This window comes from Sinocyclocheilus anshuiensis, unplaced genomic scaffold, assembly GCF_001515605.1.
Source record: "Sinocyclocheilus anshuiensis isolate Anshui unplaced genomic scaffold, SAMN03320099.WGS_v1.1 scaffold222, whole genome shotgun sequence".
Classification (NCBI taxonomy): Eukaryota; Metazoa; Chordata; class Actinopteri; order Cypriniformes; family Cyprinidae; genus Sinocyclocheilus; species Sinocyclocheilus anshuiensis.
Window position 1 is genome coordinate 620,343 of NW_015542408.1, and position 15,658 is coordinate 636,000.

At 33.9% G+C, this 15,658-nt stretch overlaps 3 protein-coding genes across 3 annotated transcripts in view; 2 read left to right on the forward strand and 1 right to left on the reverse strand.

Annotated features, from left to right (window-relative positions):
* The window catches only part of LOC107693060 (transcription regulator protein BACH2-like), a 25,301-nt gene extending 22,977 nt beyond the window's left edge, over positions 1–2,324 (reverse strand). The window contains exon 1 of the mRNA XM_016492307.1: positions 2,110–2,324. The gene's annotated coding sequence lies outside the window, so the exon portion shown is untranslated. The remainder of the gene's footprint in view (positions 1–2,109) is intronic.
* A 2,437-nt stretch (positions 2,325–4,761) lies between these two features.
* LOC107693121 (glycoprotein endo-alpha-1,2-mannosidase-like) lies at positions 4,762–7,982 on the forward strand. The gene is made up of 5 exons (XM_016492383.1): positions 4,762–4,835; positions 5,403–6,021; positions 6,104–6,213; positions 6,296–6,372; positions 7,148–7,982. Exons 2-5 carry the CDS (start codon positions 5,520–5,522, stop codon positions 7,782–7,784), a joined length of 1,326 nt encoding a protein of 441 aa, XP_016347869.1. The 5' UTR covers positions 4,762–4,835; positions 5,403–5,519; the 3' UTR covers positions 7,785–7,982.
* A 1,686-nt stretch (positions 7,983–9,668) lies between these two features.
* On the forward strand, positions 9,669–14,373 carry LOC107693061 (alpha-(1,3)-fucosyltransferase 9-like). The gene is made up of 3 exons (XM_016492308.1): positions 9,669–9,966; positions 12,311–12,390; positions 13,733–14,373. Exon 3 carries the CDS (start codon positions 13,741–13,743, stop codon positions 14,371–14,373), a length of 633 nt encoding a protein of 210 aa, XP_016347794.1. The 5' UTR covers positions 9,669–9,966; positions 12,311–12,390; positions 13,733–13,740.
* The last annotated feature ends 1,285 nt before the right edge of the window (positions 14,374–15,658 follow it).

Here is a 15,658-nt window from a genome sequence, read left to right on the forward strand (position 1 = left end):
TTTTAGAGATGCGCAGCGGCTGAGCTGTTACTATATTTGGAACTACTTTCGTTGATGAAATAGAGCAAAATCAGACAGTACATGTTTATTGAACTGTCGTATTAAATCAATATAACATTTGCAAACTCCTTGAATCATTATTCAAATCTGTCTCTCCTTATCGCGATCTGTGGGCGCACAGAAAATGTGAGTTCTCAATACTCAAAAGCACGTGCAATCGTTTTCCGCATCGCGGAAATCATAGATACTATTGAGGTGTTTTGCAACTTCAGTGCAACGTTAGTGGATTGTGATTTATTGCAACTTAAGCAATGTCTGCTGCTGCCTTACCTTTGAGAGACAACCGATGCATGATAATTGAAGCAGCTCCGTTTTGAAAATGACCGATACCGATAATCATAAAAATGCTTAAAATCGGCCAGGCCGATAATCGGTCGACCCCTAATTCAGACCATGATTTCTCACGATATTACCACACTAAGGTCACAGCTCTAAATAAAGATGCATGCAAGATGTTCAAAAGTGTTAAAGAAAGAGCAAATTTAAGTTAAAAGGTAAATGTGGATTTTCTATCCATAATCAATCTGAATATTTCTACAATGAGCACAGGAAATTAGCTACTCTATATGCTGCACCACAAAGACCTGTGAACATCTCATCTCACAGGATGTAAACCACAAACACCTCACCCACCCATTAACCGTATCTTTACCTTCCCTGCTTAATCTAAAAACACATCAAATCTGGGTCTGTGGTGCAACACAACTGGTTTCATAAACAGTAATAAAAGAGATGAGAAGAGATTTTGTAGCATAAGTGTTTTTAAACTGGTCCAATTCAAAATATAGTAATAAGAAAGCAACAAACACAAGCTAAACTTGGCAGCGTGACTGTAAAGATTCACAGAGCCACCAACCAATGCCCTCTCACACTTCTTCTTTCATTACAACATAGTGCTGCAATTCCTCAACTTTTTTTTTTAATTATGTTTCAACATCCCTACTTTGAAACAAATTCCAAATATAAGAAACGTTTAGGAACAATCAAGTCTATTATTTCTTGATTTATGTTTTCATTGTACCAAAGGCTTGGTTATCAGTTGATCTTTGCCAGCTTTACTTCCTCCAAAGTCATCACACCTCTATTTAAAGACCTGAGCATTTCTAGATAATTCATGGTTTTATAACATCAGCACTAGCCCACTTTTAAATACAGCTCATTAGGCAAGTGCTCGGTCAAAACTCCCAAAGTCAAAATGGAGTAACAACACCAACACTGAGAAAAATGACTTTTAAGTTCTTTGACCGAATTATTATTGACTTAAATTTTCAGTCTGGTTTCTATGAATTTATATATAGTGTATTGTCTAGGATGATAGCTAGATATATACTATTATAGTTTTTATTAATATATTACATTTTCAAAAATATTAAATTTTATTTTTGTTAACATTTGAGTAACTGTATTTTTGATATATATATATATATATATATATATATATATATGTGTGTGTGTGTGTGTGTGTGTGTGTGTGTGTGTGTGTTTTATTCAAAACAATTTATTGTTTTTATAATTATTTTATTTATGTTAGGACATCAAGCTAAAGAATATGGAAATGAGAGGTATGGCCTTGGTAGTTAAGTGATTTTTTTTTTTTTATATTTTACTTTAGTTAATGTCCACTTTATTTCAAGTAAATATGTTGTTTGTTTTTAGTTAACTATAACCCTGGGATGATTTTTTTTTTTTTTTCATTTTGCCTTTGGTAATTAGAAGATAGATAAATAGATGTTTGAGAGGGACGAACACACAAAATATTACACACAAAGGCATTAAACATTGTCTCAGTCAGAGTGCATCCGGTCCAACCCATGATTGTACCTGCCATCTACAGTACCAGAGACTAAATGCAGCACTAACCTGCAGACCTAAAAATGTACAGTCAGTCAGAGGAGCTGCACTGACATCCAAAAACGTTGACATAAGCGTTCTGTCTGAGCTGAGACATTGCCTCTTCTACGCGAGGCATAGACCACAAACAACAAGACGCTCAAACCAAAGCACACATAAACTGTAACGAGCGGCACCCCAGGCGGCTTGGTCACTCACCTAAACTTTCACTCGTTCCCGCACGAAGATGTTCTGCAAGACGCCTTCACATGGTCTCTTTCTTCGCGCTTCGTTAGCAGCTGGAGGAGCGTGCAGGGTTATTGTTTTCTCTGAGGCCGGAGGAACGGTGTGTTCAGTCTCCGTCTATGCTGAGTTACACTCGAGACCGCGTGCCTTTGCTTTGCTCTTTGCTGATTGTGGCATTTCCAGCACGCGCCTCCTCTAAATTGCTACATTGTTGACATTGGGGCGATGACGTCATGGCAATGCGCCCATAGTAAAGAGGGGAAAAATGAGCACGAACCATTCAGTGGTTTCACAATTTGTGAATCTAACGAGCTAGCGAACTAACATCTTCACACCTGTAAATTAATCACCCTCTGAAATGTATAAGCGGATAGGCGTGCTAATGATTTCATAGATAATGGGGTTTTGACAACTCATGCAGCATTGACTTAAACCCTCTAGAAAAAATTATTAAATTTTGTTTATTAAATTGTTTATTAAATTATGTATTATAAGTTTAACGCATTTATTCTGGTTATTTTTAATTATTAATTTAATAAATCAATTAAATTTTATTAGCTGTAATAAAAAAATTGTCATTCATTTAAATCCCTTTCCCACCTTTTGCAAGAAATAAAAACTGTAGCAGTAACCTACTGTAAGTATTCATGTTAATAAAGATTTTTATTATTCATTCTAATTTATATTTATTTATTGTCCTTATTTTTAATTATTTATGTATAAATTAATTTAATTGTATTCATTTTCTTCAAATTGATGTCATTTATTTAAATCCCTTTTCCACCTTTCGCAAGAAAGCAAAACTGTAGCAGTAACTGTTGTATTGTTTATTAAATTATTCATTATCATTTTTATTCAATTTAATTAAAATAAACTTAATTGCATTCATTTTATTAAAAAGTAAAAATGCAGCAGTAACCTATATTGTAAGTTATTAATGTTTTAAAATATGCATAAAAATAAATATTATGATAATTTAAATATTAATAAATTAATATTATGTGTTGGACAACATGCATCCAGTCTGTGACAATGAGTATCTAATCAGTTCTATCTAATAACCTTTATCATTCATTTTTAAGTTCCAAAAACAATTAATTACAATTTGTATTTATTTTATATGTTTTTTTTTTAAAGTGCAACAGTATAATTGTTGCAAATATGGTACCAAAAATTGTGAAAATGCATTGCAACCACAGGTTCAGGTGATTCATACATTAAAACTGGATAAATCAGAATAAACACATCCAATTTTATAGAGGTTGTATGTATATTTAGATTAGAGCTAGGCTAGAGTAAGCATAACAGCACTTAATCTCACTGTACCCCAAAGGAGCTGGCAAGCAATTATATGAATTATCGGGTTGTCGCAGACAGCTCTTGCTTCTCCTTTGATTCCGATCCAAACGAGCCATAATTTCACTGTTAGGTTCAAAAATAACTGTGATAGATTCTCAAAAGCACTGACATCAAAGTCCTCTTTATTGCAGAAAATGGAGACCTTAAGATGCGAAAAATGCCTCAGCTCTGCATCCGTCCTTACAAAGCATCAGTGCAACCTGTCACAGTGTGTGTGCATGGTGCACTTTAGAAATGATTGCTTTCCAGCTTTGTTTGAGTCACTGAAGTCATTTCAAACACCAGGGATTGATTGTCAGTTCTAAAGCAGCTCAGTGTTGACAAATGAGTGTATATATATATATATATATATATATATAGTCTAAACTGCTTCCAATAAGCTAGATTTAAAAGTGGGATTGCCTAGAATTTATTGTTCCTTTTATTTTTGAGGTGTACAGACCCCAAACTCCATCATTTTAATTTTACTTATTAGCCAAATATTATTTTATTTCATGTTATTGATGCCATCTTGTCGAAATTCACGAGAAAGGCTGTCCTTATGTATATGCTCAATATGAACATATACATTTTCAAGTATGCATTCAGAAAACTGCATAAACACATCGTGTAGCCTTGTAGTCTTCCAGGCTCTTCCCTCCCAACCAGTTCATTTGAATGCAAACAGTGCCACCTCATGGCTGCGAATGAAAATGCGACTATTGAAAACGTCAAACCTCAAATTAGGCTAATTTTAATTAATAAAAATGACAAACACGAAAATTCTTGTGTGTAGGGGTAAAACTACAACGATATATTGCTGTAGGCATTTTCTGTACCATATTATTCTGTATGTAACAATACATGTAAGCCGCAATTGAACTTCTATCGCGCTTATTTATTTGGCTCTCAAGGAAAACGTGAAAGGAGATGAAAATTGAACTTAGCTGATGCAAACTGTAACAGACAATGAATGAGAGAGGCGATGGATTACTATCAACCGCCGTCTGACAGCTGTCAGGGAGGGTTGGTTTTCACAGCTCTTCGATCTACGAAGTTACGAACGCTACTATGGAGAATGCCTGGCTCATGAATATTAATCAGGATTCGTGATTGGCCGTTCACAGAGGAGCGTAAACGCTATCTTATTATTATTCATGAGTTCAGCCTTTTTCATAGTAGGATTTGTAAATTTGCCTCCCGTCCAGTAGATCGCAGTAAAACTCGCTCATATATCTACAATTGCCGAATAAACAAGACAGAAGAAAATACTGGTCACTGATACTTCCGCGTTAGATTAAAGTGTCAGATATATTCTGTTTTCATTCAAAAGATGTATCACTTGATGTCTGTCAACAGAGGTATGACGCTGCATATAATTTTTTTTTAAATGCAATAATTATACAGTGATGTGAATGTTTAATTTCAGTGTCAGTTACACATGTCAGAGTTAAATAACTGTACCATGTACCTCTTTTCCATGAGATTTTGTGATAAGTGTTCAATGGTTGTTGTTTAGCTCTAAAAATATGAATAATTTGTAACAACAATTTATTGATTTTTTTTATGGATAATGTGTTGATTATTTTAATAGGTTCCATTTAATAACTATTTAAATGCTATGTTGAATGTTTAAATAGATTCTAGCTATTTAAAAAAAAAGCAATAACAAACAATTAAGATTGACCTTTATCTTACTGCATATGTACTTAGTGTAGCATAGCCTGAAAGTTAATGGTTAGTATAAAGTTGTGCAACTAAATGTACGTGTCTTTATATGACCTACTGTCTTTTTACAGACTGTGAGTTTTATTTATACGTCTATTTATTTTTTATTTATATAAAATAAAATACTAGTAATCTCTCTAAAAATGTATCTATTTGTTTAAGTGAGCTATTTATTATTATTTTATTTTATTTTTTTACAGCTATTCTAGTAGAAGCTTGAAGATGAAGAATGAACCTTGAGGGTTTCAATTAACACATTTGTTCCACCATTGACTGAACATCTTCGGGGGAATGGACTTTAACCAACCTCCAGAGTAATGGCACGGTTTAGGCGGAAATCATTTTGTGCACTTATTGCTTTAGCCTTGGCCGTGTTTATTATAACAGTCATCCTAAAGTCTCTGAGCCCTGAGGATAATAATTTTGGCAGTCAGTTTGCATTAAGACTTATTCCACCTTCAAGACAAATGGAACAAGATAACAACGTTGTTGTATCCGCTAAACCTGCGCAGATGATACCAGCAGAGAAAGCTGATAGAATGGAGAACAAAATGCAAGATTTTCCTGAGCCAAATTACAATGTGCACGTCTTCTACTATGTGTGGTATGGGAACCCGCAGTTTAATGGAAAATATTTTCATTGGAATCATTCACTCTTACCACACTGGGACCCCAAAGTGGCCTCAGGTTATCCATCAGGACGACACCAGCCTCCTGATGATATTGGGGCCAATTTCTACCCTGCACTAGGTCCATACAGCTCCAGAGATCCATTGGTTTTAGAGGAACACATGCGACAGCTGAGAACAGCTGCTGTTGGTAAGAAGCCTCTTTGAAACGTATACATTATTTTTATTTACAATAGTTTCTCCATCTACTGAATATTTTTTGCCTGTTTCAGGTGTTCTAGCTGTTTCGTGGTATCCACGTAGTATGAATGACGACAATGGTGAAGAAATTGATAATTTGCTGCCTTTGGTTCTGGATGCAGCTGACAAATATCAGTTGAAGGTGGTATAGATATAGATGGAGGTTTGAAATTCATAGTCTTTGATTTTGTGTCTCATGCATTTTTTTTTATTGTCTCTGACAGGTTGTTTTTCATATTGAACCATACAAAGGACGAGATGATGCAAATATGCGTGAAAATATTAAATATATTGTGGAGAGGTATGTTTGATGCATTTCATTAATCTCTAGCCATTCATACTTACAAAATATAAAAAAGAAATAACACTTTCAATTTCTTAACATTAGTTAAAAGTAATGTGTTTCAGCTAACAATGACAATACTTCTACAAAGTTTATAAATTTAGGTTAATATTAAAGGAATATTTCATACAAAAATGAAAATTAGCTGACAATGTACTTAACCTCAGGCCATCCAAAATGTGGATGCATTTGTTTCTTCATAAGAACAGGTTTAGCATTACATCAAATGCTCACCAGTGGATGGGTGCCGTCAGAATGAGAGTTTAAACAGCTGATAAAAACATCACAATAATCCACAAGTAATCCACACGACTCCAGTCCATCAATTAACGTCCTGTGATGCGGAAAGATTCATGTTTGTAATAAACAAACATTATTATTTATAAGAAATTACATTTTTAACATCAACTTTATTATGGAAACAATATTATGGATAGAGGACTCGTATTTTAGCCAGAAGCAATGAGTTGATGTTAAAAACGTAATTTCTTACAAATAATAATGTTTGTTTATTACAAACATGAATCTTTCCACATCACAGGATGATAATTGATGGGCTGGAGTCGTGTGGATTACTTGTGGATTATTGTGATGTTTTTATCAGCTGTTTAAACTCTCATTCTCACGGCACCCATTCACTCTAATTGTTCTCTAGTTCAATGGAATAATAAATAAATAAAATCAATCCACAGATATGTGTTTAATAGCACTTATTGTACATTGTATTTTACAGATATGGAAACCATCCTGCTTTTTATAGATACAAAACAAGCAATGGCAAATTTCTTCCACTGTATTATGTATATGACTCCTACTTGCAAATGCCAGATGTTTGGGCACAACTTCTAATGCCAAATGGTATATCGACAATTAGGAACACACCGTATGATGGCATCTTCATTGCTCTTCTTGTGGAAGAAAGGCATAAGAAGGACATACAGACTGCTGGATTTGATGGACTCTACACGTATTTTGCGACCAACGGCTTTACTTATGGCTCCTCACATCACAATTGGAGATCCATTAAAACTTTCTGTGACTACAATGACTTGGTATTTGTTCCAAGTGTAGGGCCAGGTTATATCGACACTAGCATTAGACCCTGGAACTCCCAGAATACAAGGAACCGCATTAATGGCAAGTATTACGAGACCTCTTTTAATGCGGCTGTGGAGGCAAGGCCACAGATCATCTCTATAACTTCATTCAATGAATGGCATGAAGGAACCCAAATCGAAGAGGCCATCCCAAAGACATGGGGTAAAACTGTGTATCTTGACTATCTTCCTCATAAACCTACAGTTTATTTAGAGATAACGCAAAAATGGGCTAGAAAATTCAGTGAGGAGCAGAAGAAATGGCTGGAGTAAAGAAAAGTTAATTACTTTATTGTTAATTCTGAAAAAGCAACACTGCCCTAAGTAGTGCTTACAAGGGCCATGATTTGTTTTATTTTCTGTTTGAGTTGTGTGCAGTTTGTTTTACTTGCATGCCTTTTACCACTGTATATGACAACTTCGCTGATTAAACTTCAAATATTAATGCTAAACTGCAATCAGAAATATTCTGCCTTGAAGCTGTAAATAAAACGGCTTTACTTTATACTAGGTGTTTTAACTACACTGAAAAAAAATATGTAGAAACAATCTTACTCAGAAATTGCTAGTAAATTTCACAAATTACAAATATCGTTTAGCTTAAAATTTAGATTGATTTAAAACAAAATATATATATTTTTTGCAAATATGCATTTTAAACTACAGTTTTATAAAAATTCTTTCAAGATTCACATATGATATTCATAAACTGTCTTTCTCAGAACAACACAATAACATTCTTTAAATGTTCCACATCTTCCACATGCTTTAAATTTTAATTAAGTGCATAACATTAAAGACACCTAATATAAAGTTTGACCAACATAATTGCCTATGGTTGCTCTGGCATCACAACTGATTAATTAATTGATTATTTATTATATGAATAGAAGTTAGTAAATTAACAATAAATTATTTAAATGAAAAACATTGTGTTCTGCATTTTAATTCAACATATATGCATATATTTTATCAATATATTTAACATTTTTCCGTGGAATGCAATGGATTCGAGCAGCAACAAGGAATATAAAATTTGGCCACAGTTTATTTTGTTGTTTTTGAATTGCGGACATTTCTATCATGACAACTTTCTGAAGTTTTTAGCATGGTAATGGATATGACAATGTTAATGTATTTGGTCTTGGCGGAATAGATCTGCTACGCTGCTGCTGCTGAATTGCTGCTGCTGTTGGTTTCTGCTGTAGTTGTAGATTATTGCTGCTACAAGCAAGTTCAGGAACTTGCTGCTGCCAATGCATATGGTATTACGGTGTTGTGAGTTTTTAAGACATACTGCTGCTGCACAAATAGCATATAAAATAACCTGTAGCAGATCTATACAGGTGGAGCTGGGGAAGGTGGAGGTTTTCAGAGGAACTCTGAAAACATGCTGGGAAATGCTCGAGTGAATGCTAACCAGCCATTTAAACGTAAAGCAGCAAGCTCATTGGCTGCGTATGCAGCAAGAACCAATCAGCTTGTGCCAAGTCGTTTAACGCTGTGAATATCATCAGTTATGTTAAGACCCATCAGTCTGCGCCATCTAAAGTTTCATGAAGGAACTAGGCATTTTCTTTACTTGCATGCCTTTTTTACTCATTTATATGAAAATATAAAAGTATAAATAAATATATAAATGAAAATATATAAGTCTACTGACTTATTAAACTCAACAAATTGCATTCAGAGATATTCTGACCAGACGCTTTAAATAAACAAATTGCCTGTGGTAATAATTTTCTCAAACAATTGATCATGTAATTGCTTATTTACTCATCTTTGAATGTGTGAATTATTGTATTAAACAGATTTTTTTTTAAGGAAATTCATATTTATTATTTGAACCACGTTTTTTTCATACATCCCATGCATTTATTTATAAATAATAGGCTGTAAACCACTGAATTCAAGCAGCAATGATGAACAAAAGAATAATCCATGAGTAAAAACATAATCCAGTCTAACGCCACTGTTATGTTTCATTTCCCATTCTATGCATTTCTTTGCATTCTTGCATTTGCATGTATTAACTGCACACACACGCACGAACACACACACTCTAAATCTATAATTGCATCCATGCATATGAACAGCACGGACACTGGAAAGGTATCCGAGCGCATGTGGGGAGGGGGACATTATTCTACATCACATCACACGGCGTTACATGGCGTCCTTTCCAGCGACGCACTTGTTCGCGTTCTCCCTTTCTGACCCATAGGATCTTACATGTTTTGACTTGCAAGCGCTGATTTGAGTCTGTCATCATTGCGGACACATTGCAAAATGCAGTGATTCACTGACGCGAAGGCTATGGGTTCAGGTGCATCCTCTCCGAATATTGCCATCATCGGAGATTTTTCAGCACCATTCCGATATGCGAGGTGTGTGGGACGTAAATAAAAGAAGCGCATGATGTGGCTTTCCCTCAAGGATGTTTGCTGATGGACAGGTGAGACAAACGATTTACTGATATAAAGGTTACCTGTATGCTTTGCATATATTGTACGACACGAGTTCAGGCTTGAAATATAATTTTTTCATTCATCTCTTGGGTGATTTTTGAGTTATAATAATTAAACATGGCACGAGCTCAGGGACGATCATTCTCGTGGGATGCTTCATGCGGCCTTTTTGCATGGATACGATGCGGGTTTGCTTAAAATAGACAAAGCAGTCGAGATGTTAGAGAGAGGGAGCGTGTCATATTTAAGGAATAGCCATATTTCGTGTAGTAATATGTCAGATGCGTGTGACAGTCTGTTTTAAGATGACCTTGTTCAGCATCACTGGCGAAAGCACATCACCTTGCACGGCATCACGGTATCATTTATGTTTTTCTGAACGATTTTAGATGTGTGTTCATTAAATATATTACCAGCATGTCACTGATGGGACAGACACGAATTCGTAAAGCCTGCTAAATAAATTAGACAAATGCTTCATATTTAATGCTTCTTCTTTTCATCTTCCTTCATCCACATCTTCTATTTATTAGACGTGAACACCGAATCCAACTACCAGCATGCAACTCTGTGTCCCAAATACATCACAATACATTTAAAACAAAAAGCCTCTCTTTTCCAAGACTCTCAGAGAGACACAAGCATGCAACATTCATCAACCTTTGTTTACTTTAATAAAATCATGCATCACATGTGTATTGCTGGCCAAAAATATACAGTTGGCAGTTAGGAAACAGTATATGAAATGCCAAACACTTTGCTAATTACGAGACCCTCCCCTCGGGACCTTTAAACAGCCCAAAGTTTGTAAACCTTGAAAAATATATCATGCATTAGCAACTATTATATTCAATTATGTACTGGATGTGAGCTGGATGTGAGGTGTATAATCTATTTCCCAGAAGCCTCATCTGTGTCCTGCTCTTTTACAGAGCTTTGCTTTCATATAAGATGATTGAGTCTCAAATGCACTGATAAACCTTTTAAACAGCTCTTTCATGTGGATTAATAGCAAATGGACACTGCAGAGATGAAACGAAGCTCATTTCTCAACCATCAGTGTTGTAGTGTAACGTGTGCGTATCCCAAATCATTTCATTATATACAGAAAATGTCATTTTTATTGTCACGTTGCTTGCTTCCTGCTTTTTACTCTGCATACCTGCACATGTAAAAGTGGTAACACTTCACAAATAAGGTCGCATTAGTTGATAATACATTAACTAACCACGAGCAATGCATTTGTTGTAGTATCTATTAATCCTTGTTAACATTACAACTATTCATTGTTAGTTCATTAAAGCTCAAGTCCATTACAATATTAACAGATACAACTTTTGATGTTATTAAGCAGAAGTATTTTTCATTGTTAGTTTGTTATCTAACAAATGGAACCTTACTGTGAAGTGTTACTGTCAAAGTTAATGAATGCGAAAGATATGTGACTTAATTGATTTCTTCAATTGTTAATTTGCTTATATGTGTCAGATAAGCGCATCCAGTTAAACAGAAAAAGGATGTTATTAAGTGGAAGCCGTGAAGAGTTTTTTATTGGCAATTGTCCCAGTGAAATTGTACAGTTAATTGAGCTCTTTATTCAGTCCATTGAAGTTTATTGAATAAGTTAATTGAATGTTTATTCAGTATATTTTGATACTAATGGTTTTTAATAGCCTCTTGAAGTCATTGGTCTGCTTTTGAAGAATTTGCATGGAATGAACAGTTTGGAATGCAGTTTTAAGAAAGACCCTTAAAAGTATAGGAATATAGGATAATGGAAATAATGACATAATTTTCAATGAACAAAGAAAAATAGATTAAAGAAAAAGAAAAAAGATTATGGATTCTGTTCTGGGAATGTATGCAGAGGACAAAATCTAGTGCTTCTAGATCCTAAAACTGTTAGCTCATTTTAACATCTTGCCATGGTGGAAATTTGGTGGAAATAGGCCTTTTGGTTCTATTATCTGTTGACATCCTGAAGATGGCACTGTTCCCATGTGTAAAACTGATTGTCTGAATGTTCTTGGTAATGATCCAGAATTATTTTTGAGGATACAATCCTACAACAGGCCCAGGACTACCAGAAACACTGAGGGAAGCTCATCTCCCCTTATATTCTGAACAGTGATACAATAATATGAAGTTTTCAGTTACAAAATATTAAACTTCCTCATTTGGTTCCCCAGTCTAAAATGTTTGTTTCCACCCTACACAAAGTGATATTTGATATTCAGTTTTATAGTCAGCCTGCAGCTTTAATCCTTAAAATGCTTGACATCTACCAGCTGATATTGATTGTACAGTGATGTCTGTCTTTTTTTTTTTAAGACTGACATTCTTCTGGTAATAAAAAGAAGAAACTGGAACATACAATCATTTTACCTTCTGGATATCGGCAAATCTGTCAGGTGAATTTTTAAGATGATTTACTTTGCATTTATGTTGGATTTCTCTGTGCTTGTGATTAGTTGATTAGTCTCACACACACACACACATTCTACTGTCTTAATAATCACATGACTTCAATGTGTAAACCAGCCAGCATTTTAATATCTGAAGTGTCCTTGTACAGTCAAACATCCTAGACATGTAAATGCTTCTCAATTATGAAGTCTAGGATTTTATGTTCATCTTCATTACAGCAGCATACATATAATCAGCTGATGGATGAGACACCTCAACATATGTATTGCAAAATGTCAAAGTGCTCATTCTGAAAACTGAATAGAGATTCATGCTTTTTTAGGGCTGCGCAAACAAATTAATTCGCCTTGTACAGTCATTAACTCTCATTATGTAACTGTAATTTGTTAGATTTGTTATTAGCACAGTAATTTACTGTACGTTTTGTTTTCATTTTGTAAAGAGCATGTGTTGAAAGCAGTTAAGATTACCAGCTTCAATGTCTGTAAAATTAATAGCAATACACACAACAGTTAATTCCTATGCTAACTGATTTGCTAGTAAAATGCCATTTTATAATATAATATAATATAATATAATATAATATAATATAATATAATATAATATAATATCTGTTTCATGTTGAAGATATAATATAATATAATATAATATAATATAATATAATATAATATAATATAATATAATATAATATAATATAATATAATATAATATAATATAATATAATATAATATAATATAATATAATATAATATAATATAATGAAAATATAAAGACATGCTTACATTTTTCAGTTTTTCATAATGCTGAATATAATATAATATAATATAATATAATATAATATAATGAAAATATAAAGACATGCTTACATTTTTCAGTTTTTCATAATGCTGGCTATTGCATATTTCCAAGCATTTATACTGTTGTTCTGAGCAAAATGATGCATGGTATAAGACCTTGAATTTGCAGTTGCTAACTTGCTAATGCAGTTCATCAAAACTTAAAGACTTCAGAATCTTAAAGAAATGACTTTAAACTGATCATGTAATTTTTGCCAACTCACAACTTTCAAAACTGGTTTATGGAGATTTTGTCTACTGAAAGTCTTTTTGTAAAGACATTTAATGAACTGAACAGTCGGTATGTTGTTAAACAACAGTACAATCTATTGAACACACTGTAATTCTGTCCTTCACAGCCTCGTTTTCATTCCTGTCAAAAATTAAATATAGCTCTACCTAATAAGCAGCTGTTTCATATAATGACCCATAACCTTTTTATTTATTTATTTATTTTGTTGCCTTTCGATCTTTATCTATTTCCTTTAAAGGCCAGAGTATGCCATCTGCACCAACTTACAGAATCCTACGACCCCTCCTGCTTGGTATCTTTTTATTAGGATGCTTTGTGACTTTGTTTTTAATGTACATCAAACCGTCTACGAGCTGGTTGTCAGGCCCGGTCGAGTCAGAAACATCCACAGCCCGAGTGAAGAGCCTCCTTTCCACCCGAAGTGAGCAGAACCAGACCACCATCCTGGTCTGGCTTTGGCCTTTCGGCGAAACCTACGACCTGAACGTCTGCAGCTCTTTGTTCAGCATCGATGGCTGCTTCATCACCGCTGACCGAAACCTTTACAACAAATCCGACGCCGTGGTCATACATCACAGGGACATCACCAGCGACCTGTCCAACATGCCACCGGCGTATCGGCCCACGTTGCAGAGATGGATTTGGATGAACTTCGAATCACCTTCGCATTCATCTCAGTTACCTGGAATTGAAAACTTGTTTAATTTAACTCTAAACTATCGGCAGGATGCTGATATAGAAGTGCCTTATGGATCGATTGTCGCAGCCCAAGGAGAGGAGGACTTCGTGCCGCCAAGCAAGAACAAGCTGATTTGTTGGATCGTCAGCAATTGGAACCCAGAAACCTTCTTGAAAGCTATTTTGTCTTGTTTCCAGTAGTAAAAAATCTAAACATCCTCAGGACAACATATTTTTACCTGAGAAGAAATAGTGTATGACAATATTTTTCTTTTCTTTATTTTTTAAAATTATAGTTTTAAACATAAATCAACCATCATTTTGAGGTTCATATTTTGTTCACCCAATAATTAAAATTCTGTCTTAATTTATTCACCCTCATGTCTTTCGAATTTTACATTTTGGGGCGAACTGTACCTTTAAATTAAGAAAAAAAAAACAATGTGCCAAAATATATTTTTCCTCATTTTAAGCATAAACTTAACTGAATTTTGCTAGCTTTATCCTTAAAGCAAAATAAATAATAATAATAAAAATAATTAATTAATTGAAAAAGAATTAAATAAATAAATAAGCAAGCACTTAAACAAGCCAATGGGTAACAAAAAAGTGCATTTATTTATATTGATGTATTTTACATAAATTTAAGGTATACATTTTATCCTGGGATTTGAACCCCTGGCTTTGTCATTGCAATCAGCATGCACTACTGTTTCAGCTAATGGAATGCATTTGGTAGATTAAAAAAAACGATTATATTTGCAGTGAAACAGGTCTTATTATCATAAACAATTATGTACCTCAAGCAGTGCTGGGTAGTAACTGATTACATGTAATCTGGATTACTCAATCAGATTCCAAAAATTAAGTACTTGTAATTAGATTATATTATGTTTTAAAATGCTCATAATCAGATTACGGTTACTTTTTATGGATTACATGATTACACATTATTCACTGTAATGTAATGTTTAATGCATTTCATGATGTTGATAACAAAGAATGGAATATATTTTCTTTCTCTTTGTTTTTGTTGTGACTTTATATCAGTATGGTGCACAATAATCCCATTAAAGTCTATGTGATAAATTGGATCAAAAGCAATCTAAAAGTAATTCTAAAAGTAATTCAAAAAGTAGTCAGACTAATTTACATAATATATGTGTTATCTGGATTATGTTACAAACTACAATATTTCTCATGTAATTTGTAATCAGTAATGGACTACAATTTGTAAGTAATCTACCCAGCCCTGACCTCAAGAAAAAATGTGACCCTGGACCACAAAATCAGTCTTAAGTCGCTGGGGTATATTTGTAGCAATAGCCAAAAATACATTGCATGGGTCAAAATTATCGATTTTTCTTTTATGCCAAAAAAATCATTAGGATATTAAGTAAAGATCATGTTCCATGAAGATATTTTGTAAATTTCTTACCATAAATATATCAAAACTTAATTTTTGATTAGCAATATGCATTGCTAA

Bases quoted from the DNA above. Each gene is read 5' to 3' on its own strand.
- LOC107693061 (XM_016492308.1), top strand. From the start codon at position 13,741: ATGCCATCTGCACCAACTTACAGAATCCTACGACCCCTCCTGCTTGGT.
- LOC107693121 (XM_016492383.1), top strand. From the start codon at position 5,520: ATGGCACGGTTTAGGCGGAAATCATTTTGTGCACTTATTGCTTTAGCC. The intron at 6,022-6,103 runs GTAAGAAGCCTC...TGCCTGTTTCAG, and splicing joins GCTGAGAACAGCTGCTGTTG to GTGTTCTAGCTGTTTCGTGG. The intron at 6,214-6,295 runs GTGGTATAGATA...TGTCTCTGACAG, and splicing joins CTGACAAATATCAGTTGAAG to GTTGTTTTTCATATTGAACC.